General features: G+C 51.4%; 2 protein-coding genes across 4 annotated transcripts in view; both read right to left on the bottom strand.

Annotated features, from left to right (window-relative positions):
* Positions 1 to 126: 126 nt before the first annotated feature.
* On the bottom strand, positions 127 to 18,972 carry SGK2 (serum/glucocorticoid regulated kinase 2). 3 transcript variants are annotated; one of them, XM_083873159.1, is made up of 15 exons: positions 18,694 to 18,972; positions 14,840 to 14,991; positions 9,593 to 9,662; positions 8,366 to 8,423; positions 7,852 to 7,901; positions 7,222 to 7,279; positions 6,564 to 6,647; positions 6,126 to 6,257; positions 5,177 to 5,289; positions 4,655 to 4,691; positions 4,003 to 4,089; positions 2,656 to 2,751; positions 2,240 to 2,395; positions 1,777 to 1,866; positions 131 to 1,573 (listed from the first exon to the last, which is right to left on the bottom strand). In XM_083873159.1, the coding sequence occupies exons 2-15, from the start codon at positions 14,889 to 14,891 to the stop codon at positions 1,418 to 1,420; spliced, it is 1,239 nt and encodes a 412-aa protein (XP_083729285.1). In that variant the 5' UTR covers positions 14,892 to 14,991; positions 18,694 to 18,972; the 3' UTR covers positions 131 to 1,417. The 3 variants fall into 3 exon arrangements, with proteins under 3 accessions (XP_083729287.1, XP_083729286.1, XP_083729285.1); XM_083873161.1 differs by lacking the exons at positions 14,840 to 14,991; positions 18,694 to 18,972 and adding an exon at positions 13,173 to 13,624 and having other exon boundaries at positions 127 to 1,573; XM_083873160.1 differs by lacking the exons at positions 14,840 to 14,991; positions 18,694 to 18,972 and adding an exon at positions 12,268 to 12,306 and having other exon boundaries at positions 130 to 1,573.
* Positions 18,973 to 22,364: 3,392 nt separating this feature from the next.
* Positions 22,365 to 24,920, bottom strand: part of SLC32A1 (solute carrier family 32 member 1) — a gene marked incomplete at its 5' end in the record, with an annotated part of 3,578 nt that continues 1,022 nt past the window's right edge. The window contains one exon of the mRNA XM_083872991.1: positions 22,365 to 24,756. Coding sequence (XP_083729117.1) covers positions 23,569 to 24,756 — 1,188 coding nt within the window. The 3' untranslated portion in view covers positions 22,365 to 23,568. The remainder of the gene's footprint in view (positions 24,757 to 24,920) is intronic.

Raw genomic sequence — 24,920 nt, 5'->3', positions numbered from 1 at the left:
CCTGGGAGAGCAGATGATATCTCTGCCCATAGCCTTTAAGATCCTCAACCCTTCCGTGATTCTGTGATCAGCTTAAATTAGGGAATTCTTCTTTAACTTAAACCCAGCAGTGTCAGTGACTTTCTGGAGGCAGCCCTGTACCCTCAAGCCCAGCACAAAGCAAACATCCCCCTTCCCCTCACATCCACGACACCGCATCAGTGTTTGCAACTTTAATATAAACCATGTCATATTTCCAATGAGTTCAGCATATACAAGATAGAGCCTGATTAAAAAAAAAAAAAACAAAACACCCAAACCACACAGTTGTACTAGCACAGTGTTCCCCACAGCACGAGCATCACACAACTTTTAGAAAGCCCCTCGTGTATCCCCGTGGTGCTCTGAGCCCCCTCTCCTCCCCACAGCAACAGCACAGAACAGCTTAAAACAAAAACACGGGAAGTGACATTCAATTACTACACCAGTATTTAAATTAAGGCAGAATAAATAACTGTTCCACATCAGTGATGGGCATTTTCAGCTGAGTGCTGGAGCGTGGCCACCAGGGGCTGTTCACTGCCCAGTGCTCATCACAGAAGTGTTGTTGTGCCTGGGGCAAGTCAAGCACATGCTGTAAAAGCACTCCCCAACCCCAACCAGAGTTCAGCTATAAAGTTAATTTTATTTTTCCAAGCAAGTCAACCCTCTTTCCCCACCCCCTCTTTTTATCTGGGATTTTCCTCCTGTACATTGGCTCCTCCAGCATAGCCTCATTGTTGCTTCAGTAGCGTCCCAATCCTGGACCAGAAAGATGATCCACTTGCTGCTTTGAGGAGGATCAGACTGGCGTAAAAATCCACAATGCAGTTCAGGACTTAGAGATCTGCAGCTGCCTTTGGAGCAATAACTGACAAACAGTTTTTCACTCAGCCCAGGCTGAGCAGCTTGAGTGACAGAGTTCACTTAAAAGAAGGAAGTCACTGTTCATGGTGATGTGAAGAGTTTCCTTTTCTGTTGAGGGCTTGGGGAAAGACATTGGATGTAGCTGAGCATATCCACTAAAAAAAAAAAAAAAAAAAAGTGTCCAGCTGCAGGGACATGGCTGTTGATGTGAATGATAGCACATACCTCAACCATAAATACAACCACAGAGTGAATTCAATTCTGCCAAGTAGCACAAGACACTCAGGGAAAAATCATAGTCAGTGTCCCACTTTCCCTGGCAGGGAAACATTCATTTAGGGAGAAAATCCACCAAACAGCAAAAATTAAGAGCTCTGTTCCATCCCAGCCAGTTAGTGTGTTAGTGCCAATTTCCTTAACCATGAGCAAAGGACAGGACCAAACTTCTCAAAAGAGAAAAAAAAAAAAAAAAAGGAAAATAAACATAAAACCCTTTCATTTAAAATTTGGCTTCACAAAGCCTTTGTAAAAGTTAAATGTCCTCTTCAGTTGGTGCATATGAAAATCCTAAAAATGCATCTGAGGCACTGGAGCTGCTGGCTGCTAGGTCAGGCGTGCGGGTGATGGAGGCAGAGATGGCTTCTTGGGTGAACTCAGGATCGAAGTGTCGCAGATCAGCTGGGCCAGCCTACAACAAGGAGCAGACACACAATTATTGAGTGAACAGAGCCAAACTAGACCCTGTGTTCAGACAGCCCAGCACAGCTGCTCTTCCAAAATAGCAATCACTACTGCATCTGCAGGCCCAACCCACACCTCGGAACCCTCAGTGTCAGCATGAGACACCTGGAGAGGATCCTTTCTGTAAAACAGACAGAATTACCCACTTACCACGTTGGGGTTGAATGGAGGAGTAATCCTCTTGTGATATAAATCATCCCAGTTTATTGGGCTGAAGAATACGTGGCTCTTTATCTCAAGCTGTACAGAAAGCAGGAAGGAAGAGTCAGTCTTCTGCCAACCCTCATTTCCAGCACCTGGTCTCACAGCTTTAAGTGGTTTAAGAGAGACTTGAAGTTACCCCATATCCATATCCACAAATCCTTAAAACATGAGGGTCCTGGAATCCCCTGAAGAGAAATGACCCTTTACACACTGGTGTCCTTATCTGGCCACCACCCCTCTCTCTCCCTTTGGAAATCCAAGTGAACCCCATGTGTCCCTTGTAGGAGGCTGAAGGGACAGACTATGTGGGAAGGTTTTTCCAAGGCAGTGCTGTTATGAAAGAAATGCTCAGAATAGAAATTTTCCCAGCCATCCTCCCTCTCTCCTGCTCATAGTGAAGGCCACCTACAAAGTCTGTTTTGGCACCCAGCCTCCTCTTCTGGTCCTTGTGGAGAAGTCCCTGAAGGATGTCACAAGCTGCCACAGTCTTGGTTCCTTGGATCTGTAGTGGCTTGTGCAGAATGTTGTCATACATCTGAGACACATCCCGGCTGTAAAAAGGAGGCTAATTTGAAAGAAAGGAGAAACAGCCAGGTAAAACATGAGCTACCAGAAGGAGCCACACATTGCAGGTCAAAATGAGTCCTGCAGTGAGTAGATGAGGGAGACCTGCCACACCTCTGCTCAAAAGGGCAGTGGTAGGATTAAACCTATTCAGGATCTGTTTGTCTAATCAACCTATGAACACCAGACCAACCTCACACCACAGCTTTTGCAAATAAAATTTCCACTATGTAAAATAAACCAGCCCATTCCCAAACTTACCAGTCCAAAGAGCATTTCATAGAGGACAGCTCCTAGGCACCACCAGTCTACTGTCCTGTCATAGGGCTGCTTCTTTAGCACCTCAGGAGCCAGGTACTGGGAAGTCAGAAGGAAATATTGGAGTCAAATTATAAAGGAAAAGCTTTTCCCTTCTTAGTCCCAAACCTGGCTGCAGCTCGAGTTGAGCAAATGCATTTGGAATAGCACAGATGAATTTCCTAGTATAATCTAATGAACTTTCCACTTGCTTTGGAGCAATGGGGCTGAGAGACACCTACCAAAGCCCTCAAAGTGTCCTTGCAGGCTACAGGAGGTTCTCTTCCTGCAGAGGACTTCTACAAGCATTTACCACCTGCCACAGTTCAGCCAGCAGTCCTGTCCCACTATGACACATCACATCTCTAAAAAGCTCCTGTATTTTTGAAAAAGCTGCAGTTTTCAGCCCAAATAAGTCTGTCCAAAACAGCAAAACCACTAAGAATCACTATTGAGGAGCAACAGGCAAGAATTTGAGCAGTCTGCAGAACTGTTTACCCCAGAATTATCTCTCTGTACTACCAGACTCTGTCTAGAACAGGAAAATACAAACACACACCAAAACTAGGAAACAAAGCTCAGACATTCCTGCTTGGTTCATGCTGTGCTATTGCATAAGTGACACCTCACTAAAAATGCAGAGAAATTCCCCCCTACTTCTGCTGAGCTTGAACACTGAAAAGTGTTGTGTTTACAGGCCCTTTGTCAAGCTGCCTGGGGAAAACAGCAGGACAGGTATATTACCTAGGCTGAAGCATTACCAAAATCCCCAGGCTCAGAAAGAAGCGAGCAAAAAAGCCTCCAAGAAGCCAGACTGGAAACAGGTTTTTGCAAAACCCAGTTGCAGTGCATTGGAAGAAAGGCATTTCCTCCCTTGGAGCAGTGTTTGCATTCCAGGGGGAGCCTGCTCTTCTCCTCTGTGCAGGGCACTCCGCAGCTCCTGCATGCACCAAGGACACACAGGAGAGCACAGTGAGGTCCTGTGCATGCCAGTACCAGCAGGCTCCTTGTTCTGCCCCTCCATCCTGCTCCAAGGGACAAGGTTGTCTCCACCTCCACAGCTATTTTCACAAGCCTGGCCATTTCCAAGTGCAGGAACCCCTGCCCCAACAGCTCATTAATACTAAAATTGCTGTGTTGTTACAGATAGAGCTGTCTCTGCTGAATAGGGAAGGCCTTTTCGAAACTCCAGCTTCAGGCTGACAACCTCAGAGAGCCCATAATTTTCTGAGGTGTCACATAAGCCTAGACACCAAGTGTCTGAAGGTTTCCAGCACCCAGGTCACAGCAAAGCCCCAGCACATGCAGTACCTCAGGAGTGCCACAAAAGGTAGAAGTTGTCTCCTCTTGCTCCATTCCTTCTTTGCAGAGTCCAAAGTCTGTCAATACTATGTGTCCCTTAAAAAAACAAAGAAAAAAGAGAAAATTTAGCTTGTTCTACTCTTTCTAGAGAGAAGACAGGATCTCTAAAGGTCTGCCTAAGCATTAATTCTCATGTGGGTTTTAGTTCCCCACTGCTCATCTGCCTCCCTTCCATTCATCCTATAGTACAGGTGCTGGAGCCTGTAGAAAAAAAATGAAGTCAAAATTTCTTCTTCTTTTTTATTAGTGTACAGCTAGATAGCCATAAAGAGATCCAGCACTGCTGTGATCTTCTGCTGCTTTATCCCACAGCCGACTTATGTAACAGTCACCAGAGTTATAGCAGTGACCTGCTCTTCACCCCCTGACCCCTGCCCACAGGTGAGGTCCCAGCTTCTGGGACTGAGTGAAGGGCCCCAAAACCCTGCAGTTCTTCAGAGGGCAAGGCCACTCATCCCTCCAGGATCTGCACAGAAGTGCAGTGGGGCAGACAGACAAAACCCATGCCATCATGTCAGCTATAGCCCAACTTGCAGAGCCACAGCCCTCTTCTTCAATGTTTTTGAAGCAAGCAGAAAAACAGCCCAAGCTGGGAATATACCTGGCAATCCAGGAGGATGTTCTCAGGCTTTAAGTCCCTGCAAGACAAAGTGCTATTTGAGCAGATTTGGCCAGATATTTAGAAAACATGGATCTGAAACAGCATCAGCTAAGAACAGGACCTAACAAAGCCTCCCCATCCAGATCACCAAGACCTTCCCAAATTGCAGACTCCCACCAGTGTACAGGCATGTAAACATAAATAGGCTGCTTTCACACAGGATCAGGTGTTAGCCTGCTTTTCCATGCATTAATTGTTACGGAGAGATGATTTCTTATTTACTGAGCCAGGTTTATTTTATGTCTTTAAACTTAACACTTTCAGACTGATACTGGGAGGGGGAAAAAATGGGTTATTGCCTGTCAGGTCCTATGTAGACCCTCTTGCAGGGCAAAGTGCCAGCAGCACAGTCTTGGCATGGGGCAGGGCATTCTTCATCTACTCCAGTCCTCTATTTCACTTCCCCAGTGAATCCCTTTCCCTCCCAGCACTGCCTGGGCAGGCTTGATGCCCCTGCCTTACCTGTAGATGATGTTTAGGGAATGCAGGTACCCAATGGCACTGGCGACTTCTGCAGCATAGAAGCGCGCCCGGGGCTCGCGGAAACAGCGCTCCCTTTGCAAGTGGAAGAAGAGCTACAGGAAGGTGAGAGGGTTGATCATGCCTCTGAATAAATGAGGGCTAATCTAGAGCAAGGCTGAAAGCCAGCTACATAAGTGGAAAGTGATTTGCAGCAGGTAGCACATGAACAGCATTAAATAAGCCCAAGCCAAGTGAATTTAAGCAAGCCAAACCTCTTTCTAGAAATTGTTTTGTTTCTTCTCCTCATCATTCACAAAAATTAATAATTAATTCTCAACCCCCACATCATCTGCTGACCTGGTTAAGCTCCTGGCTTACTACAACGCACAGGCTGATTACAGTGGTAGTATGGCCATGAGACATGGTACATGCAGAGAGCTGAACATGCAAAAGTCCCCAACATGAACTTGATTTGGGCAAGATATCCACCTTAACAACACCTCCCAGCCAATTTCAGATAGCACAGAGAGACAGCTGAGAAAGGGAAACTTCTACAGGACAGAAAAACTCCAGAAGTGTCTTGCAATGGCATCACCCCTAAGCACTAGACATGGATCCAGAGCTGGCTCACAGGGAGGTTTCCCTAAAGCTCACCAACACCGGTATTTCCTGTATTCTCTACAGGATTTTAAAATGCCCCAATACTGCTTTTCTCAGAACCTTTACTTTGGGAATCATCTGACTCAAGTCATAGCCAGCAAGATCTTCACTCAGTTTACATGTGAGGATACCTGGTATCCTGCCAGGTATTCCTGGCTTCTCCTTGCCAGCAGTCAAAACAACATTATCCCTCAGCATCATTGTCTTCTGACAAGAAATAGTTTTAAATACAGCAGCATGTTTGTGAAGGACCAAGAAGGATTAAAACAAAGCCTGTAAGTGCACTCACCTCTCCTCCATTTACATAGTCAAGCACAAAGTAAAGCTTCTCTGAGGTCTGGAAGGAGTAGTGGAGTCCCACAAGGAAGGGGTGCTTGACATTCTTCAGGAGCACGTTGCGTTCTGCCATGATGTGGTTTTGCTATCAACAAGCAGACAAGGCATTAAGGTTTCAGGCAAGGATGCAGCCCAGCCTGCTCTAAAGGCTCATTGCTGCTTTCACAACAGGTGGAAGTTGGGAGCCCACAAGGGTCATTTCCAGCCCCAAAAAGAGAAACCTTCCTTCTATCTGACCTAATTAATCTCTGTTCTTTTGTTCTCATGGTACAGGCAAATCCATGTTTCACATGTGAACTGCCTACCTGAAAGCCAAGTGCCCCCATTGCATTGCCCAGAGAGCCCATACCCCCACCACAATCTCCAGGATAGCCCAGGACAGCAGACACACCTCCTTTTTCTTGAGGATGGTTTTCTTATGCAAGACTTTCACTGCGTAAAAAGTCCCATCACACTTGCGTTTGGCCAGGAGAACCTGCAACAGAAGGTCCTGGTCACAGCTACCTGTCTCACCTTGGTCAGTGTTCCCTCATTAGCTCAACACTTGTGAGTCATTGTACACAGAAAACTACTTCAGAGGGCCAGGTACAGGACTTTAAGGACCAAGCTCCAGCCCTCTCAATTCCCAGCACTTTTTCATTGCCAGAAGAAAAGCACTTACTATCTCAACATATATTCTCTAGACACCCAATAGAAAATAGTTTTGGAGCATTTGGGGCCAGTCCCATTTAAAGTGAACCCTGGCTGTCTCCAAGGTTTCTCCGGAGATCTTTTGCTAAAAAAGTTTGAAACTTATTTCAAATCAAGCACTGCTCTTTACCGTCACCACCCTGTGCATAAAAATCCTGACTCTTCGGTCCTTAGGGAGATTGAAGGACCCTAAAGTTATAATGGAGTCTTAATAACAGTATCTTGGGTCTTATTTAATGTCAGTCCCACTCAGGCCAAACACCTCAGGAGAGGTGCAAGCAAAGAAACTCCTTCAGCAAAATGTTTTCCTTCTAAGCTGTCTCCAAAGAGCTGCAGCCCACCTGCACAAGCCCACTTACTTTTCCAAAGCTTCCTTTGCCAATAACCTTCAGGAAGTCAAAGTCTGTTGGCTTGGCACTGTTGGGCAAGAATGAAACAAGTTAATGTTTCTGGGAGAGAAACGCGCAACAGTAACACCACCATCTAAGCAGAGTTCCTGCTTGGAAAAACCAGTGTTTGTGAAAGGGATTAAAGGGCACTGGTGGGTGGGTGACCCTCGCTCCCAGGCAGCTCAGTGTGTGTCAGTTCACCCTGCAGAGGATGAGAACCCCTCAGCAGCCCAGGGCTGAAGGCAGCAGCAGTGACAGCACAGTGAGGACAAAGTGATGCCTTTACAGGGGACAGGGCTTATCCATGTTTCTAGGGAAAGACAGACAGGAGTCCAGAAGTGACAAGAGAGAACCTCCCTTAATATGTCTCAAAAGAAAAGGGACAAGGGGCTACAGACATGGCCAGGAGAGGATGATTATAACAAGTACCAGCTCAGTCTTGGAAGCTGGTGCATTGGTGACACATGTGGTGTTAAAGGCCAAGAAATATAATTGTCCAGACTCCTGCAGACACCACCCTGTGACACACAGGGACCATCTGCATCCCCCTGCCACAGCTGTTCATGCTCCTCACCCTACCTGGCTTTGCAGGGAGCTTACTTGGGGTTAGCAGAAGGTCCCAGGTTGATGTTGTCAGTTGGTGTTGAAGGCTAGAGAAGATAACAAGAATTTTAGCCACAAGGACTGTGATGTGATTGGGTTTTCCCTTTCTCAACACAGCATCCTTCACACAGAGCCATAGATTAACACCATCAGCAAGAGACCCAGTGGAAACTTCAGCAGACATTAAAGGTCTTTTTAGATGGCCTTATGCACACCCAGAACAGAGCTGCAGCCTCCTCTTCCCAAAGACAAAGGGATACATACACAGGTACACACTCTCCCTCCTTTTCCAGTTCCCTAGGAATCTTACCCTCCTCAGACTCTGGGAAAATCATGCCTTGTCCAAAAGAACCTCTCTGCTGTTTTTCTCCACCCAGCATCACCCACAGGACAGGGCAGCAATAAGACTCCCAGCAGGCTAACACAGGCTCTCTCCTTGTTTTTCACCTAAAGGCACCAGCCCCCTTTGTCCCAAAGGTGAGGATTTGCTTGTCCAGAACCATGATCTCACCTGAGTGCTTTTGTCTGGGCTCCGAGAACGATCCATTAAAAAAACAACTCGTTCAGCACTTGGGAAAAGAAGAGGAAGACAGTGTTGAATACAAGATCTGGGAGAGAAACAGCTTCACACCATTAAGCTGCCAGGGAGCAGTGCAAACTCCAGTGTGTGCACCCCTTCCATCACAGGAAGGCTCAGCTGAGCTCCCTAAAGTGCCTGCACTCTGGGGGAGGCAGGGAACAGTGTGTGCAGACAGGAGACTGGGCAAACAGGGCTCTGGGTAAACAAGCACATCTAATATTAGCTCCTGACTTGCAATAGAAACTGCACAAGCCATGAGGACCAGCACAGCCCCAGCAGCAACCCAGCCCCAGGCTAGGTAAAGTCACAGCTCTCCTGGCCATGGTCAGACCCCTCTCGAGGCAGATGCAGCCCCCTCCCCACTGCACAGGGATGCTGCAGCCCAGTGAGTAACCCCATGGGCATCCAGGAGAGTCCAGCTAGGTCCAGCCACCACGGTCCAGGGGGCTGGCAGCAGCCAGAGGCCACTCCCCAGGCCAGGTCAGACCAGGGCAGCTCAGGGCCGTTGACATTGCAGGGAAGAGGAGCTGTCGTGGCAGGCTCAGTGAACAGAGGTATTAAAGGCCTCTTGTCTGCCTGGTGCAGGAGCTGAAGCAGCCAGACCTGAACACTTGTTGGTTCAGATCCACCCTGCTTGACCATCCCTGGGGGTGGGTAAACCTTGCCTCAGGAATTCCTCCCTTTGGTTTTAAGGGTTCCCCTATGCTCTTTGCCAGAATTAAGAAGACACCATGAGCAAAACAGCTCTTCTCCCTTCTCCCCTGCCCCAAAGAGCTTAGACTTCCCCTCATACTCCGCTCCACACTCTCATACACTGCATCAAGGCTCTGAATCCCCACAGCCACCCTCTGCCCTACCTCTCCCAAAAAGGGGGCCCAAAGACCCCACCAGCCTCCTCACATCTCCCCTGTGGGTCCCACCCTCTGCCCCCACATACCCCCTGGCACAGCCCCCCAGGCATCCCAAAGAAACCCCTCTGGCACAGGCAGGCTGAGCATGGCAGGAGCTGCCGGGCAGCAGCGGATAGTGGCAGCTGTGTCAGGGACTGCCCACATCTGCCCGGTGCCAGCCAGCTCCATCCACCAGCCAGCCAGCACAGGGGTTATCAGGCTGAGCTGTTAAAGGGCTCCCATCCCACTGGGAGGGTGTCATACTCACTACGAGCAGAGCCTGGAGCCGGAGGCCTTGATGGTCTGTTCTATCCTCTCCCGGCCGTGCTTGATGAGTTCTGTGAGCAAAGTTGGAGCACCAAAGCCGATTAGCTGGCAGCGTGATCACAAGTGCACAGAGGCACATTTGTTCTTCACTGACCTTGCTCGTCTCTCCACAGCCGCCCTCCTCCCCCTTCCACTCACATACCAAAATAACCAGGAAATTATAGGAACCAGGACATCTTCCCTCCCAGCCTCACCAGGAGCCCTCAATAGCTCACAGGACAGGGATGAGTGCCACAAAAGAGACACCTTCTCTGGTGACCGAGGGGACTCAGGCTAAAGCACCACTGTCAAGCCTTCCAAAGCCACCCCTGTGTCCCCAGGGGGACAAGGAGAGGGCTTACAAGGACGAGGTTGTACTGGGGTACGTCACACATTTGGCAAATCCACTGTCCCTTTCATTCAGGACTCTATGAGTAATTAGGGAAGTGAATGAAATCTTTCAGGCCCTGCAGGAGGTAAGCCAGCACACACACATCACAGGAGTAGCTCGCCCAAGGACACACAGCCAGTGCCAGAAGCTGGGATTCCCACCATGGAGCATCCCTACTGCTCAGCTGTGTAGGCAGTTGCCACCACTCATCATCATCACCTCTCCCTTCAAAGGGAGGGAGCCCTGAGCCTGCTCCCTGCTGCACAGGCTGAGCCAGAGGGAAGCCCAAGGAGTGCAGCCTGTACAGAGGAGTTCCTCATTCCACTTAGATGTAGGCAGCAAAATTATTTCAAGACTCAGTTTTACTCCTCAGTCCTGACACTGAAAGGAAAGCAAGAATCAAAATATTCACAGAAACATGTCTTTTCCTCTCCATCTAAAAAGAAGGGGCTTTATAAACTCAAGCAAGCTGTCACCTTGTAATTGCTCTTCTACAGACCACAGAATGGACAACACCAACTGCCAGAACCCATCTCCCTGGGCAAGGATTTTGTAGGACAATGAGTTTTAAGTCAAACAAGCCCATAACAGAGCATTTCCTGCATGGATCTTTGGATCTGCCAACCAGAGGGTCCTGTGAGCTCCTGAGAGCCTCTGAACTGACCCCACCAGCAGATCTGGGATTTGGGGGCAGCTCTGATGCGCAGCCAAAAAACTAAGCTGTGGGTTTAGAGTTTCTGAATGGATAAGAAAGGCAAAGCAGGAATTGAAAGCAAAGCCCACAAATCATGCAGAGGGAGAAATTACAACATCAGGCTGGTCTGAGCTGCTGACCTTGTCCATACTTTGCCCTGCAGCAAGTCCAAGATCCTGTCCCAGCTGGCACCCACCAGCAGGGACAGCACCCAGAGAGACCAAGCCCCATCGCCTCCCACTGGGCATAGTCCTTTCCTGACAGCCTGACTGTCCCAGGGCTGCTGAAGGTCATCCAACCCCTGCCCTGGGGCTGCATCTGTCTCACAGGCTGCAGGACAGGAATGGCCACAGCAGAGGGACATCACTGCTGCTGTCCCTGAAGGACCCAGGCCTGGGAGGAGGCTGGCACAGGGCACACAGGTGTGTGTGGACAAGCCCCAAGCTGCACATGGCAGCAGCAGGTAGAGGAGTGAAAGCTCCCACCTCTGCTCAGGAGCCTCTTGCCAGAGCAACCCAACCTAACACCTCACTCCTGCTCACTGCCTGCAGCTCCGTCAGGTGGTACAGCCCATTTCCTCCAAATCTCCCACAAGCTTGGGTTTGGTCTTGCTGCCGTTGCTCTGATCCCAGACTCAGGGGAAATAATGATTCCGGCAGATGGAGATATCACAGGTTAGGCATCTTGGAGAGCACATGGGAAAGCCATGAAAGCACATCTGTGTGCTTTAGAGGTATTAACTAGCAGCAAAGGATGCAGAAAAAATTCCTGACTCACTCCAGGGGGCTTGCACAAGCCTGTTTTAGCAACCTGCAGCTAAGCAGGAGCCCCTTCCAGTCTGGCAGCCCGTTTGTGCCTCCCTCCACCAGCCCTGCTCTGCTCCACTGCCTCATTGCTGGAAGTGGAGCCATTCAACAAGTCCTTGCTGACCAAGGGCAGCTTTTTCATTAAAGGGACTTGCTCTGAGGTTAAAGTCTCTGGCACTGAAGTACCATATTAATTTTTAGGATGTGCAAATCCACATCCCACATCACTTTCTATTCAGGTTCAGAGCCACCTTCCCCAGCCCCAGTCCACCTTCAGAACCAGGTTAGTTTGTGGTTTAAATCTCACAAGCAGTCAAGCAAGCTTTTCCTTATCACTAACAAACCCTACTCCCCCTAAAGCACAAAGATTTCCTGAGCGCACACACTGAACAACAGAACCAGAAATAGGTCATGGAGAATCGCTGGAATCCTTGGTTATCCATGCCCGGCTGCGTCCCTCCTTGTGCCTGCTGGTGCAGCACGGATGCTCCAGGCACGGCCAGGGCCACAGAGAGCATCAGCATCAAGCCTAGGAGTTCCCCAATATAATGTGACTATTGCACATCAGGAACACAGACCCCTGCACCCCATGCTCCCCTCCTCAAAGACCATTGCACCCCAACTCCCGGCCCCAGGCACTCCCCAGGCAGGAGGAACCCGCTCACACAACAGAAAGCTGCTACTTACAAGTTGGAGCAGTTACTGCAGTTAAACCTCCCCCCAGCACACATCCCTCAGTAACATACGTTCGCTTCCCAGCAGAGCACGAGCAGCTCCCTGCTCCTCGCACGGTTCTGGCAGTGGTGACCCACATTCCCATGCCAGCCCAGCGTTATTTGCTACAAACACATTACTAATGCAACGCGTACCTTGCACGGAGACACAACCTCATAGACTCGTCATCTGCGGGCTGCTCCCACCCTCCTCCCTGATGTCACCGCTCTCGGCAGCCTCCCCTGCCTAACCTACATTGCAAACCCCTCGGAGCGAGTCCCCCATCCCCTCCTGCTCTGGGGAGGGCTGGCTGCCAGCGGGAAAGGCCTTGCAGGGCTCTCTCTGGGACAGCAGGTGATGCCTTGGAGGGAACACAGAGTTTGGAGGGGCAGGGGTGGAGAGAGGGGTACCAGAGACAGCCCACAGCCTTCACCCAGCACAGGGGCTGCTCGCAGCTGCAGGGGGACATGCCCCAGTTTCAGCTCAGAGAGGAGCTGGAGGATTCCTGCACACACGTGCTTTTACTGGGGAGAGAGAAAAAGGCTCAAGTTTTCCCCTGCTGCAGATCTAAGAGCTAGCTGCAAGCTAGTACTGAACTCCACTTCCATTCCCGTTGGGGCACTACAGCGAGTCCAGGAAGAGGTTAGGAAAGACTTTAAAGCACTTCTGCATTTCAGGAAGCTTTCTTAACCACCCTCTGGAGAGCTCCTGGCTTGTCCAATTTTCTCCTGCAGATCCTGTTCCCTACACTCCAGGGACACTGCAAAACAGAGCAGGAACCCAGCCAGGCAGCCCTGGCTCAGGGCAAGCTGCAGACAAGCAATCCTCGAAATTTTAGGGAAAAGCTACATGCAGAACTTAAAGAAAACAGCAGGTGGCTAAAGCTTAAAGCACTTTGCAAAAAAAGAATTCCATGAAAACAAGTCATCAGACATACCTGGGAGCACATCTCCCAGAGGCTGAGCCCTGAAGCACGGGAAGCAGTCCACAACCACTGAGCACAGATTCCTCTCAATCCCCATGCTTCCCCTCCTTGCACCAGCCCACCCTGTTAGGCCAGGAGCCCAAAGCCCCTTCCTAAAACCCAGAGGGGAAGAGCTTTGCTTCCTACAGCAGTTCATTTAGCCCATAAACACAACCACTCACAACTCCTCAGAGTGATCATACTACTGCTAGTGCCTCACCGCAGCACTTTAAAGAGAGCAGGAAAAGCTGACCAGCTGCAAAAGATGAAGAAACACCTGCTGGGTATATCCAAGGAGCAAGAATTTAGGTGGGAGGAGAGCTTTGGGTGGGAAAGAAGAGGTGCAGGTGGTGGGTAGGAGTAAATTACAGCCTCAGCCAGGCAGCTCAGGTGTTCTGAATATTTTTTTACAAGTCAGCTGGAAATTTGTCCACTGTGCAGTGGTTTGGAGGAAGATCAAAACTGGCATTTGGTTCAGGTCAAACCTTGAAGAAGCTGATTTTTACAGTGTCCTCAAAGATCCTGGAGGGCTGCAGCCAGGCTGGTGCTTTGCAGCACTACTAACTGCAAACAAAAACAATGGGGAGCCTGGTGATTAGAGAGACCAGAGACTGAGCTCTGAAGGAGACCTGGAAGAAGGGCTGATATTTTCTCTCTCTTCATTAAAAATAAAGCGTTGCTTTTTGCTGTCATTGTAGTTTCCCATAAAATCTCTCTGCGTGCAGCTGCAGCAGCAGCAAAACAGCTTCTAGAGCAATTTCAGTGGTGGGTGCAAGGAAATAAAAGCCAGGCAGCATTTCCTGTGGGCAGCATTCTCTGTGGGAAGGAGAAGGGCTGGACACAGCGAGATGCATCCCTCACCCCAGACTGCAGATTCCAGGGGGAGATCATTGGGAACATCTGATGTGCTTGGTTTTGTGTGTAATGAGGGAGGGAGAGCAGCATTTTCCTTGAAATATTTAACTTCCTTCAGGTCCAAACCTGATTTTTTGCTCAGCCAATATTACCAAGCTATCAGCATTGACATCTTTTAAAAATATCTCTTGTTTTTCTTTTCTCCAGCTTTGCCTCTGCTTGCAATGAAATGGTCAAATTTCAGAATAATTTCATCAGTTAACTTACATTTTTTAGTCAGTGCCTTCTGCTGTTGTTTCTTTAATGAAAATCTCGGTGTCATCAACAAAAATCTACTTGATTTTAATTTCCATGGAAAAAAAGCATCTTTAATTAAAAACCCACTTTCTGTGTAGAGAAGAGTAAGAAGGAGGATCCTGTAAGGAAACTTTTAACAGCTAAAATGCATTAAGCACCTAAGCTGATGACAGATAATGATGGACAAAGTGATGTTGGGTCAGTTTTGTCTGTCCTCCCCCCTCTGTGAGGATCACTGACCCTGCAGGGCTGGGTGTCACTCAGGGCCAGGTGAGGAGGCAAAGCTGCCACCTCCTCACACACGAGTCCCCTGTGTGTGTCCCATGGGAACCAGGCTCCCTGCAGCCCTTGCTGGGCAGGCTGAGCCCACCTGGAGCCCACCAGGAAGGCTCAGCAGCCCAACACTAATGGGAGACCTCCACAGGATCCTTCTCCACGGCCTCACCACCCCCAGAGCTCAGTGACACTGTGCCATCCAGCAGCATTACCTTTTGTCTTGCCCAGGGCAGTGGAGGGGGGCTCCATCCAGGCCACGAGCATAAGCCAGCCAAAATAATCTCCTCTCCTGGCAGCTGGGGCAGGAATTCAGCTGCTGGCTCCGGGTGTCCTTGGGAAGCAGAGCACACAGATGTTCCTCCGTCTGCAAAGGTGAAGGGCACAGGAGTAAGAGCAGAAGCAAGTCCTTGGGTGCAGCACTGGCTGCCTGCCAGCCAGGCATGGCTCTGGGACATGGGGACAGCTCCTGAGCTCATCTGGACAGCACCCAGCCAGCATTCAGTCTGCTGGGGATTACTGGGGGGCTCTGCCATCACCCCAGGGACAAAGCACTTTGGGGCTGGCAGACAGAAGGAACGGAAGAGAGCTGAGAGGTTTGGCTCCTGTAACAGAAAAAAATTACCCAAAACCTGTTTAGTTCATGTGTTTCTGCTGTCGGGAAAGGATTTGGGGTTTAGATGCTTTTGAGGAGCTGAAACCCAGTTCACCCTCCCTGTACCCAGGTGACTGCCCTGGCACAGGAGAAAACATTCCCTGGAAGCACAGGACACATGGCCCACCAGTAAATCCCCAGGTCCTGACTGGAAATTCAACATCAGTCACCACCAGACACCTGGGGCAGCTGCAAAGCTGCCTGTGGAGCCTTGTGACTCTCCCTGGAGAGGTGACCAGGGTGAGCCATTGTCACCCTGATGACATAGGTGGGACAGGTAGATGTGAGCAGGGAAAGCCTCCTGCCCTCCCCATGTGTGAGAGGTGAGGCTTTGCCCTTGCTCTGTCCTGTGTGCCCACAGCCAGTCACCCCCTGCAGCAGCTCTTGTCCCTCACCCAGCATGTCCCAGGGACACTTTAGTGCCACTGAAGGGGCTTCTGAGTGTGGGAGCACACACATCACACAGGCACATGTCGCTGCTGGTGCCGACAGGGGAACCATGCCCCCTTACACCAGCACTGACCTTGGCCCATTCCCCTGCCCAGAACTCACACACTCCTAAACAAAATTAAACAATTCCGGTGAAGCTGGAAAGCTGCTGATGTCAGGGCTGGGTTTCGCCAGCACTGCTGCTCTTCTGTGCCTGGCGGCTGCTTCCCTGCCCTCCAAAGAACACATCTGTGCCAGGAAAACCTCTGGCTGGACCTGAGTTCAAAGATGAGGAGCAGCTCTTGGGCAATTTAACCCCTTCTGTGCACAGCACCTGCCTGGACCTGGACAGGCCATGGGGGAACAAGCTGTGGCCACAGAGAGGGATATTTTTCAGCTGGACTGGCACAGCTCAGAACCTCCAGACATTGCCTACACTTGGAAACATCTTCTTTTCCCCCAAGGGAGGGAAGCTGCCTTTCTCTTCCCCAAGCCCTATAAGGGGCCAAGGTCTGTGTGGTCCTTCTGTGGCTGAGTTGGATCCCTCCAGGAAGGACCATCCCAGTTTAGAAGGACCAACCCATGTTTGCAGCTTCACCAGGACAGGATACATCCAGTGGGGACAACAGGTCCAGCCCATTGTCTCTACACACAGAGAAGTTCTCTCTCTCTCTCTTACAATATTTTATATGCTATTTTACAGGGACAGATAATCCTAATCTCCCTGTCTATCCATATGGAATATGGATAATATCCATAACCATATATCCATAAAAGCAATATCCATAACCATAAAAGTATCACTGAAGTGGAACCACACAGTCCTGAGCAATTGGAATTGCAGGGAAGGCCAGATAAGGCTAAAACAAATAACTTCTCTAGAGAGCACAAAGCAAGAGTCTGTGGATCTGCAGTGAAAGTTGACCTAAAATATTTGTCTACTCAGTTATCTCTGCTGGGTAAGAGCTAAGATAGAATAGGATAGGGTGGGATAGGATAGGATAGGGTAGGGTAGGGTAGGGTAGGGTAGGGTAGGGTAGGGTAGGGTAGGGTAGGATAGGATAGGATAGGATAGGATAGGATAGGATAGGATAGGATAGGATAGGATAGGATAGGATAGGATAGGATAGGATAGGATGTTCTTTAAAAGCTTGGAGGCTATACATTCCTTTTAGGAGGATTCATGAAAGACTAAATAGATTATTGGTGACCATTGCAGCTCTTTAAAATATTACTTTATTTTTCCCCTTCTACATTTTTCTTTCAGCTTCCAAAAACCAGGGCTCTGCCTGAGGCTTTGCCTTTGATCTTGCCAAGGAATCCCACATAAGTTCTGGGATATTCTCCCATGTTTTGGAAAAAGAAGACAAGAGGACACCACTGGGGATCAAGTTTTTATTCCAAAGGACAATTAAAGTGGGTTTGAGCAACTCTTGCCACTTTTTGTGCCTCTGTTTCTGTAAATATGAATGTGGCAGAATCTTACTGATCTCTTGTAAAGCCTTTACATCCTCTGTGGAATAAATTCTTGAGGTTATTATTGCCGTTAAATTAAGTGACTGAGACATTTTTTTGCTCCTAAGTGCTTTTCAAATGTAGGCACAGCCTCGGTGAATAAATAACACACCACTGGAAGCAGCCTGACTGTAAGTGGCCCCTCCTGGCCTTATCCTTGTGGAAAGCTCAACTGTCCTGCTTGCTGTCCCCTCTTCTCCTTCCCAGCAGCACTTCAGGACACATTACAGACTGTACTTGAGAGCCTTTAAAAAAACAAACAAAAAACAACCACAAACCCCCAAAAACCCCTCAAAATCTGTTTTTTGGGGTGAGTACCTCTTTCCCCCTGCAGCACAGGTCAGTGGGACTGACATGGGGCCATCACATCTTGCTCAAGCCCCAGATGTGCCCAGCCTAGTGGGGACAAGGGCAGAGAGGCAGTTTCCTGGCTGGATTGAGCAGGGCTTAGCAGCTCAGAAGTGGCTCTGAGAGCTGCACTGCCCAACCCCAGGCCCGTCTCTGCTGACACAGCCCTGGCTTCATCAGGAGAAGCTGTGGGTGCAGTGTCCCAGGGAATGCCTCCCCTCTGCCTGCTCTACCCTTGAGAGCTGCCAGCTCCAGCTCTCAGGGGTGGATCCATGTTTTTCCACCCTTTTTATCCATGTGCAAATCCTGGGAAGCAACTGGTGCTGGCAGAGCCAGAGATTGTCTCCAGCAGAGTTCTACATGCTGGGTCCAGTGAGCAGCCCAGTCCAAGCTGGGCTCAAGGCATTGCCAGGACCTGTGAGCCCCTGTGCAAGAGCAGCAGAGCCATCCTGAAATCTGCCAAGCCCAGCTGTGTTCCTCTGCTCTGGAGCTGAGCAGGAGCAGCCCTCCCTGTCCTGCCAGAGGGGTTTGGGAATGCTCTGTTGAAGGCTGCTGGACACCCCTGAGCTTCACCAGGCTCGGCCTCAGAGACTCTCACAGCCCAGGAGACCACAGCCAACACCACCTGAAATTTCTGGTGTAAACTTCACCCTTCTGGTGCTGGCTGCAACCCCCAGTGGCTCCTTTCCATGTGCAGGTGGCTCAGGAACATGGGGACACACAACTGGTCTCTGCTGACCTGCCAGCTCCTGGAATGACCCAGATCAGGGACACCCATGGGTGCTCCCCACAGGAGCTCACCCAGGGACAAGCAGGGTGATGGGAGTTAGTTTGATGGAAGTTTCTGGGGAAGCAGAGCTAATGCCAGAAATTCTCCCAACTAGTTTGCAGGGGCAGCAAAGAGGCTGCTCATCTCCTCTCTAGACTTCTCTACAGCTGGGAAACAACCCCACTGCTGAACTCAACCCCCCTCTATTCCAGCTGCTGGCCCTGGGGAGCAGCTCTTCCTGATAGCCAGGCACGAGTCCTTCACAAAACCCTCTGCTGCTCCCAAAGGGCTTCAGGAACTGATTAAAAGAAATGAAAGTGGCAATCATCCCAGAGAAAGCGAAGGGCCCTTACCTGCAGCCAGGGCTCCGGGGATCCGGCAGGGGGCTGGCGGGCACTGCCGCGCTCTCGCTGGGGGAATCAGCCTGTACCGCTCTCCCTCCCGTTGTTTTTATTTTGGCAATGCAGTCTGAAGGTCGAAGGAAAAGTCCGAAGGAGTGGCTTGTGGCAGGCAGTAAATTATTACCCTGGACCGCTCTCCGAGGGGACCAAGGCACGGGGAGCTGCGGTGGGAGAGGAAAATCCCTCCTTGGGGGGATTAGAGGGCAGCTCGCTGGCAGGGGAGTGCAGAGGGTCAGAACAAAGTGCTCTGTTTGCCGGAGGCGCTGCTGGGTCACATGCTGGGCCCTGGCAGAGGTAATGAGCCATGGGTCACCTCCCAAACTGCAGCAAGACCTCCTGGCTCTGGACATGACCTGTTGCCAATCCCACAGCAACCCACAGACCTTGCCAGACAGGAGGGAGCTGGGTGAGAGGGAGCCTTGCCCTCTGGCAGCACTGAGGGGCAAGAAATACAGGGATTTATACATGCTTGATGTGTGCAGGTTTGACAGTCCTACCACCTCCCTTCTGCCTCCGGTGTGTCCCCCACTGTGTGGATCCTGGGCCACTCATCACCTGAGGTTCCAAGGAGGACTCAGACCCATGGGCAGAGCTGAGCCCAGAGGAGCAGTCTTAGAGCCAAAATCTGCTCCCCTCCATGCCCTCCCCAGTTTGCTCCATTCCTCTTCCTTCCCCTCTGCAGGAGCCCAGCACCAGTGGTCACACATCCCTGTGTGGGGGCCCAAACAAGAGTCTGACAGATGAGTGTGTTGGTGGAGTCACTGGTGGAACCTCCAGCTCCTCACCTGAAACACAAACTCCACAAAGATGCACAAAATCAGTTGATGGAGAACATTGGTGCCACCATCAAAAACAAGCATTTTCTGAAATAGCCTGGAATATGTGATGTGGAGTATCCAAACTTCATGAAGTTGAGATTTCCAGCTGCAGCACAGCAAGGGCTCTGGCTCCGTGTGTGAGGAGGAGCAGAGCCTCACCTGCCCTCTGCACACAGGGAGGAGTGGGCTCAGCCCTGACCTCGCTCCAGCTCCCACCGGTGGTCCCGTTGGGTGGCACAGCTGTGGGGATGGGTGAGGGCAACAGAGATCTGGTATTACCCTCATGTCCCAGGAAAGGAGCACAAATAGAGGTCCCTATTGTGTTTGAGGAGCTGTAAAGACACACAGAGAAATAAATCCGTTCCCTGGTAGGGCAGAGAGGGCCTTTGTTTGTCTGGTGTTCAGAGTGAGAAGGTTTAGAGGATTGTTGCAGCACATGACCAGAAGCTACAAAGCACAGCCAAAAGCCATTTGGAACACAGACTTTGCCATCGCCCTGGCTTTTCAGAAGATTTCTGCTTTGTTCAAGTCAAACCTGCTGCTATTTTGGGGGTTATTTTCCTCTCTCAGCTCCATCCCTGCTGTCAGGGCTGCCCATGTCCCACAGCACGGGGCACTCCAAGGCTTCCAGCAGCACCAGCACAGCATCAAAACGTCTGCTGAGACGGGCTGCGGGTTCCGAGCCCAGGGCACAAGTGTCACACCGACAGCCACATCCGCTCCGGCCGCGGACAAGTCCAGAGGACAAAGCGTGTGCTGATGGCCCGGCTCTCGGAGCCGGCTGCTTTCGCAAGGCCATCGCACGTCAGCGCCAGCGAGCGCCGGCTCCCGGCAGGAGCGGGGAGAAGCGCTGAGCGGAGCTGACAGCGAGACAAAGCCCGCTGGGGCTCGCTGGGAAAGCTCCGGCTCTGGCACAGCTGAGAGAGGCGGCGGGGCGGGCGCGGAGGGGCCCGGACAGCCCCGGGGGCCGCTCCTGCCCGGGGGCATCAGTGCCTGCCCGAGCCCCACCAGCCCCGGGGGATGTCACTGCCAGGGGGAGCCTGGAGAGCTCAGGGGTTTGAGGTGCCCTTGCAGGGGCTCGGGGCACTCTCTGGCCAAGCTTCCCTGTTCTTCACCCCGAGGGATGGGAGCGAGGATCCCTGACCTTCCCCGCACTGTCATAAAAACAGCACAAATCTGACAGCCCCAAATACAGCCCCTTCTTACAGGACAGCAGGGACCACTTCTGCTCGCAGGGAGAAGGGGAAAAGCGGCTGAATTAGGTTTAAAAACCTCTGCAAAATTAAAGCTCCGTGAAACGGTTTCCATCATTATGTACCCTGAACCAGAGAACTTTTGGCTCCTGTAAAGCACAAGGATCAGGACACGTTAGTCTGTGATCATCCTGTGTGGAATGGTGTGGAACGGGTCCCTTTGCTTCCCTGGGGGCGAACACAGGGCAGAAACACGCTGAAAGCACCGTGTGCAGAGCTGATGCGAACCAGAGTTGTGCAGAACAGTGTAATGACCTGCCAGGGAACCTCAGCTCTGCCCTTATTCCCGGGATCCGAGGGGATATCTCAGCCCTGCTCTGGGCAGGGAGATGGGCTGGATCTCCTCCCACGCTGGCGCCTTATAATCTCCCTGCGGAGAAAGCAGAGCTGCAACAGAGAGTTCAGGGCAGAAACAAGAGCAGCGAGCAGCCTGGGCTGGCTCTGCTCACCGCGGGCGGGGGGATGTGGTGTCTCCGGGCCGGGCACATCCCGTGTCCCGGCTGGGGATGGATGGATGGATGGATGGATGGATGGATGGATGGATGGATGGATGGATGGATGGATGGATGGGTGGATGCGGTGCCCCGGGCCGGGCTGGCCGTCGGGCGGGGGCGCTGCTGGCCGTGGCGCTCGGGGCCGGCTGCGGGCGGGGAGCTCACGGGGCGGGTCGGGCTGTCGGTGCCCGCGGCGGGGCGGCAATCACGGGTCACCGGCATCGGGGCGGGAGCGGGGGAGATGGGGGTGAAAGTGGTGAGGATGGAGGTAGGGTTGAGCATGAAAATGATGGGGATGAACTTGAGAACGGGGTAGGATATCCCCAGGATCTCCCCAGGCGGCACGGAGGGAGATGTGGCTAATTCGGGGGCAGGAGCCCCATCGCGATGTCCCCCCACCCTCACCCACCCTGTCCCCCCACGGCACCGACCCCACAGCTCCCCCATTCTTTTCTTTCGGAGGCTGCCCAGAAAATCCCCCGAAATGCGTTTTTCCCCGGGCACGGACATCCCCCGCAGCCCCTTTCCCAGGCTGTGCCAACACCCCCGCCCGCCCCCGGTACCGCATTGCGGAGCTGCCCGCAAACACCGGGCCGGGCCGGGGGGGACATGGGGGGACAGCCCAGCCCTACCGGGGCTCGGGGGGCGATAACAGGAGCCCCTCGGGGACCTCAGTGTGCCTGTGCCTCGGGAGCGCTGCCCATGGGTCCCCCCATCCCCGTCCTCGCCGTGGAGCGGCAGCGGATGGACAATTCGTTCTCGTGGCTTTTAAAATGGTGCAAATCGAGGTGTTTTCGGTGACAGGACTGGGGTGGGAGCTGAGCTCCCCGCGGTGGCGGCTTTGCTCGCAGCGGGGTCAGCCCGACCCTCCACACCCTGGGCAGGCTTTGGTGAGTTTGGATCGAGCCGGGGGTACACCCAGCGCTTTATTTCGTTTATTTCTTTCCCTTCGTTTGTTTGTGAGGGATTTTTTTCCCCTCTTTCACAATAACAAAAACCTGGGAGTCCATCATCAAACTCCGATCCCTGGAGTCTGGGCACTACGGGGGAAAGCAAAACTGTGAGGAGGGGTGAAAGCAGCCCCGCCACCCCCAGCTGTAAGACGGCCTCTTCCCAAAAATGTCTCCTACTGTATTCCACCTTCTTTGGAAACCCGGCGCTGCCCCCCCTTAGCCCCAGGGTGTGTTGTAGCCCCGACATGGGGAGGATGAACCTCCCCTGCCCCTGCCCTGCTCCTCCGAGCCCCCCACGAACCAGGCCAGCCTCATCGTCTATGTTTTCTCTTTATTGTTCGATATATTTATGTACCACATTATATGTTAAAGATAGATTTTTTTTTTTCTGATATACATTTTTCATCTTATTTACCACAATGACACCACACGTACATTGGAAACAGCTCCACGGATCTGGTAGATTGCACAGAATGAATTGTGTCGTAGTTTTGTTCCTGTAATCCTGAACGACATCAAATCCAACCATATATTATTAATTTTTTTAAGCTTTTCATAATTTAGAAATAACAATTGTTAAAACGAAACGAAACATAAGTCACCGAGAAGTGGACTCCAGGGCTGCGAATTCAACCAGAGAACCGGAGGCAACGCGTTTGTGTTTGATGGGAAGCGCCATCCCTCAGTGTGGATTCGGATGGAAGAATCGAGCAGTCCTGACATCTATTGTGACTACGGTGTAAACATTGCAGGTAAGCGGCATCACCGGTCGTCAGACGCTGCTTGGGCTTGTTGGGCCGGTCGGTACAATCTGGGTCTCGTCTTACATCCATCTCTCAAAGGGTTAAAACAAAGGTCCTGCTCCCGGCGGGCGCCCGCGAGGGGCTTGTTCCCGTCTGCGGGCACAGACTCAATCCCCTGGGATCGGCACCTGTGTTTCAGCTGCTGAAACACTGAATTGCATATCTGTGAGGAGTATTGAAAACTGCCACTGTTTCCCAACAGGCCGTTTGTGGGGGGCCAAGCTTCAGGCAACGAGTGAGGAGATAGGGGTGGGGCACTAGATAATTTCCTTCAAAAAAATCTAAATAACAAAAAAATAGATTTTAAATCTGAGCTTATTTAAAAAGACATCAGGGCGAGCACTTTCATCTCTTCTTATTTTCCTTAGTTTGCAGATTCTATGACATAGAATTTGTTGGATGCACGTAACGAAAATAATGACTCTTTCCATTAAAGGGATGCAGAATTATTTGGCTATGCGGATGTTCGATGCGATTCTCTTCCTGCACCTGACTCTGGCCCCTCCTTAATCTTCAGCATTGGTTCTGAAAGCCTCTATGAGACCTTCTAAAGAGTGGATGAACCCAGAGACGCTGCAGATACCACCTATAACGAAAATGGCAACGTCAAAGAAGACGTGATGCCACAAGAGCTTCCTCCACAAGAGCTTGAGGTGGAAGAGACTGGGGAGCAGGAAACAGAGCCCTGCGCCTGTGAGGCTCCCAGTAAGACCCATCAAGAGGGCGAAATGGGGGACATAGATAGCCATGAGCAGGGTGAAAACTACCAGGGCACATCTGAGGGTGAGTCCCCAGGATTTGAGCCGCCCGTCACCCCCATAGCAGTTGGGGAAGAAAGCCCTGTTTCCATCTTGGAAAAGGGACCGCTCCAGGACCTCTACAGCTGCAAAGAATGGCAAGGGGTACGAGAGCAAGGCTTTGGCCACCAAGAAAATGTTGACTACTGCCCTAATGGTGGATGGCAAGTTGTCTGTAATGACCTCCTTGGTCTCATCAGCCCAGGTCAGGTAGGCGACCAAGGCAAAGAGTCCCTTAAGGATGCAAGCTGCGATGTGAGTCCAGTTCATCATGCAGTGGAACTCCTTGGGGTTCTGCATGTTCCCCTCCAGGGAAGGCAGAAAGATCTGGGAGGTGTAGCTGAAGACAATGATGCCAATGGAGATGGGAAACTTCTTGACATCAATGTAAAACTTGACTTTCTCCCAGGCCCAGTCGCGCGCCCTGGAGAGGCAGTAGGCGATCACCAGGATGTTGATGACAAAGTGGGCCAAGGTGCAGAGCAGGCTGAACTTGGACACTGCCTTGAGGTTCTTCAAGAACGCACAGGGCAGGAGCACTGCCGTGGCAATGATGGACCACGACTTCTGGGACACGGGCAGGTTGGGGAAGCTGTTGTACATCAGGTTCCCACTGACCACCACGTAGAGGATGCAGGTCATGACCAGTTCAATGATCTGGGCCACGTTCACGATTCTGCCCCCCAGGGTGGGGAAGCGGGGGGCGCAGCACGCGTTGGCGATGTCCACGTAGGAGTCTCTCACCCTGACTATCTCCCCATCCTCATTCTCTTCGTAAAGACAGGCAATAAGGATTTTCCCAGTGTAGCAGCACACCACTGCAGCGAAAATTATTAAAAAGAGTCCTAGATATCCACCGTGAAGGATGGCATAGGGCAGGCCCAGAACAAACATACCCTAGAAAGAGACAAAATGGAAACCGTGTTGTTGGAGCTCTGAGGGGCCCAGGGCTGAGCACACGCAGCTGCACCATGGTGATCACGTGTGTGCCCTGTCTGCCCACGCACAGCACAGCCACGGGCGGTCCCACAGTCACGCCACGCAGCGCGGCCACGCGCCGT

Source organism: Zosterops lateralis (genome assembly GCF_965231275.1).
Source record: "Zosterops lateralis genome assembly, chromosome: 16".
NCBI classification, from domain to species: Eukaryota; Metazoa; Chordata; class Aves; order Passeriformes; family Zosteropidae; genus Zosterops; species Zosterops lateralis.
This window is presented reverse-complemented; position numbering and strand designations above follow the sequence as displayed.

Bases quoted from the DNA above. Each gene is read 5' to 3' on its own strand.
- SGK2 (XM_083873161.1), bottom strand. From the start codon at position 13,356: ATGAACTGCTGTAGGAAGCAAAGCTCTTCCCCTCTGGGTTTTAGGAAG. The intron at 5,290-6,125 runs GTGAGTGCACTT...ACCTTCCTGTAG, and splicing joins ACTATGTAAATGGAGGAGAG to CTCTTCTTCCACTTGCAAAG. The intron at 1,574-1,776 runs GTAAGTGGGTAA...TCCTTGTTGTAG, and splicing joins CTCCATTCAACCCCAACGTG to GCTGGCCCAGCTGATCTGCG.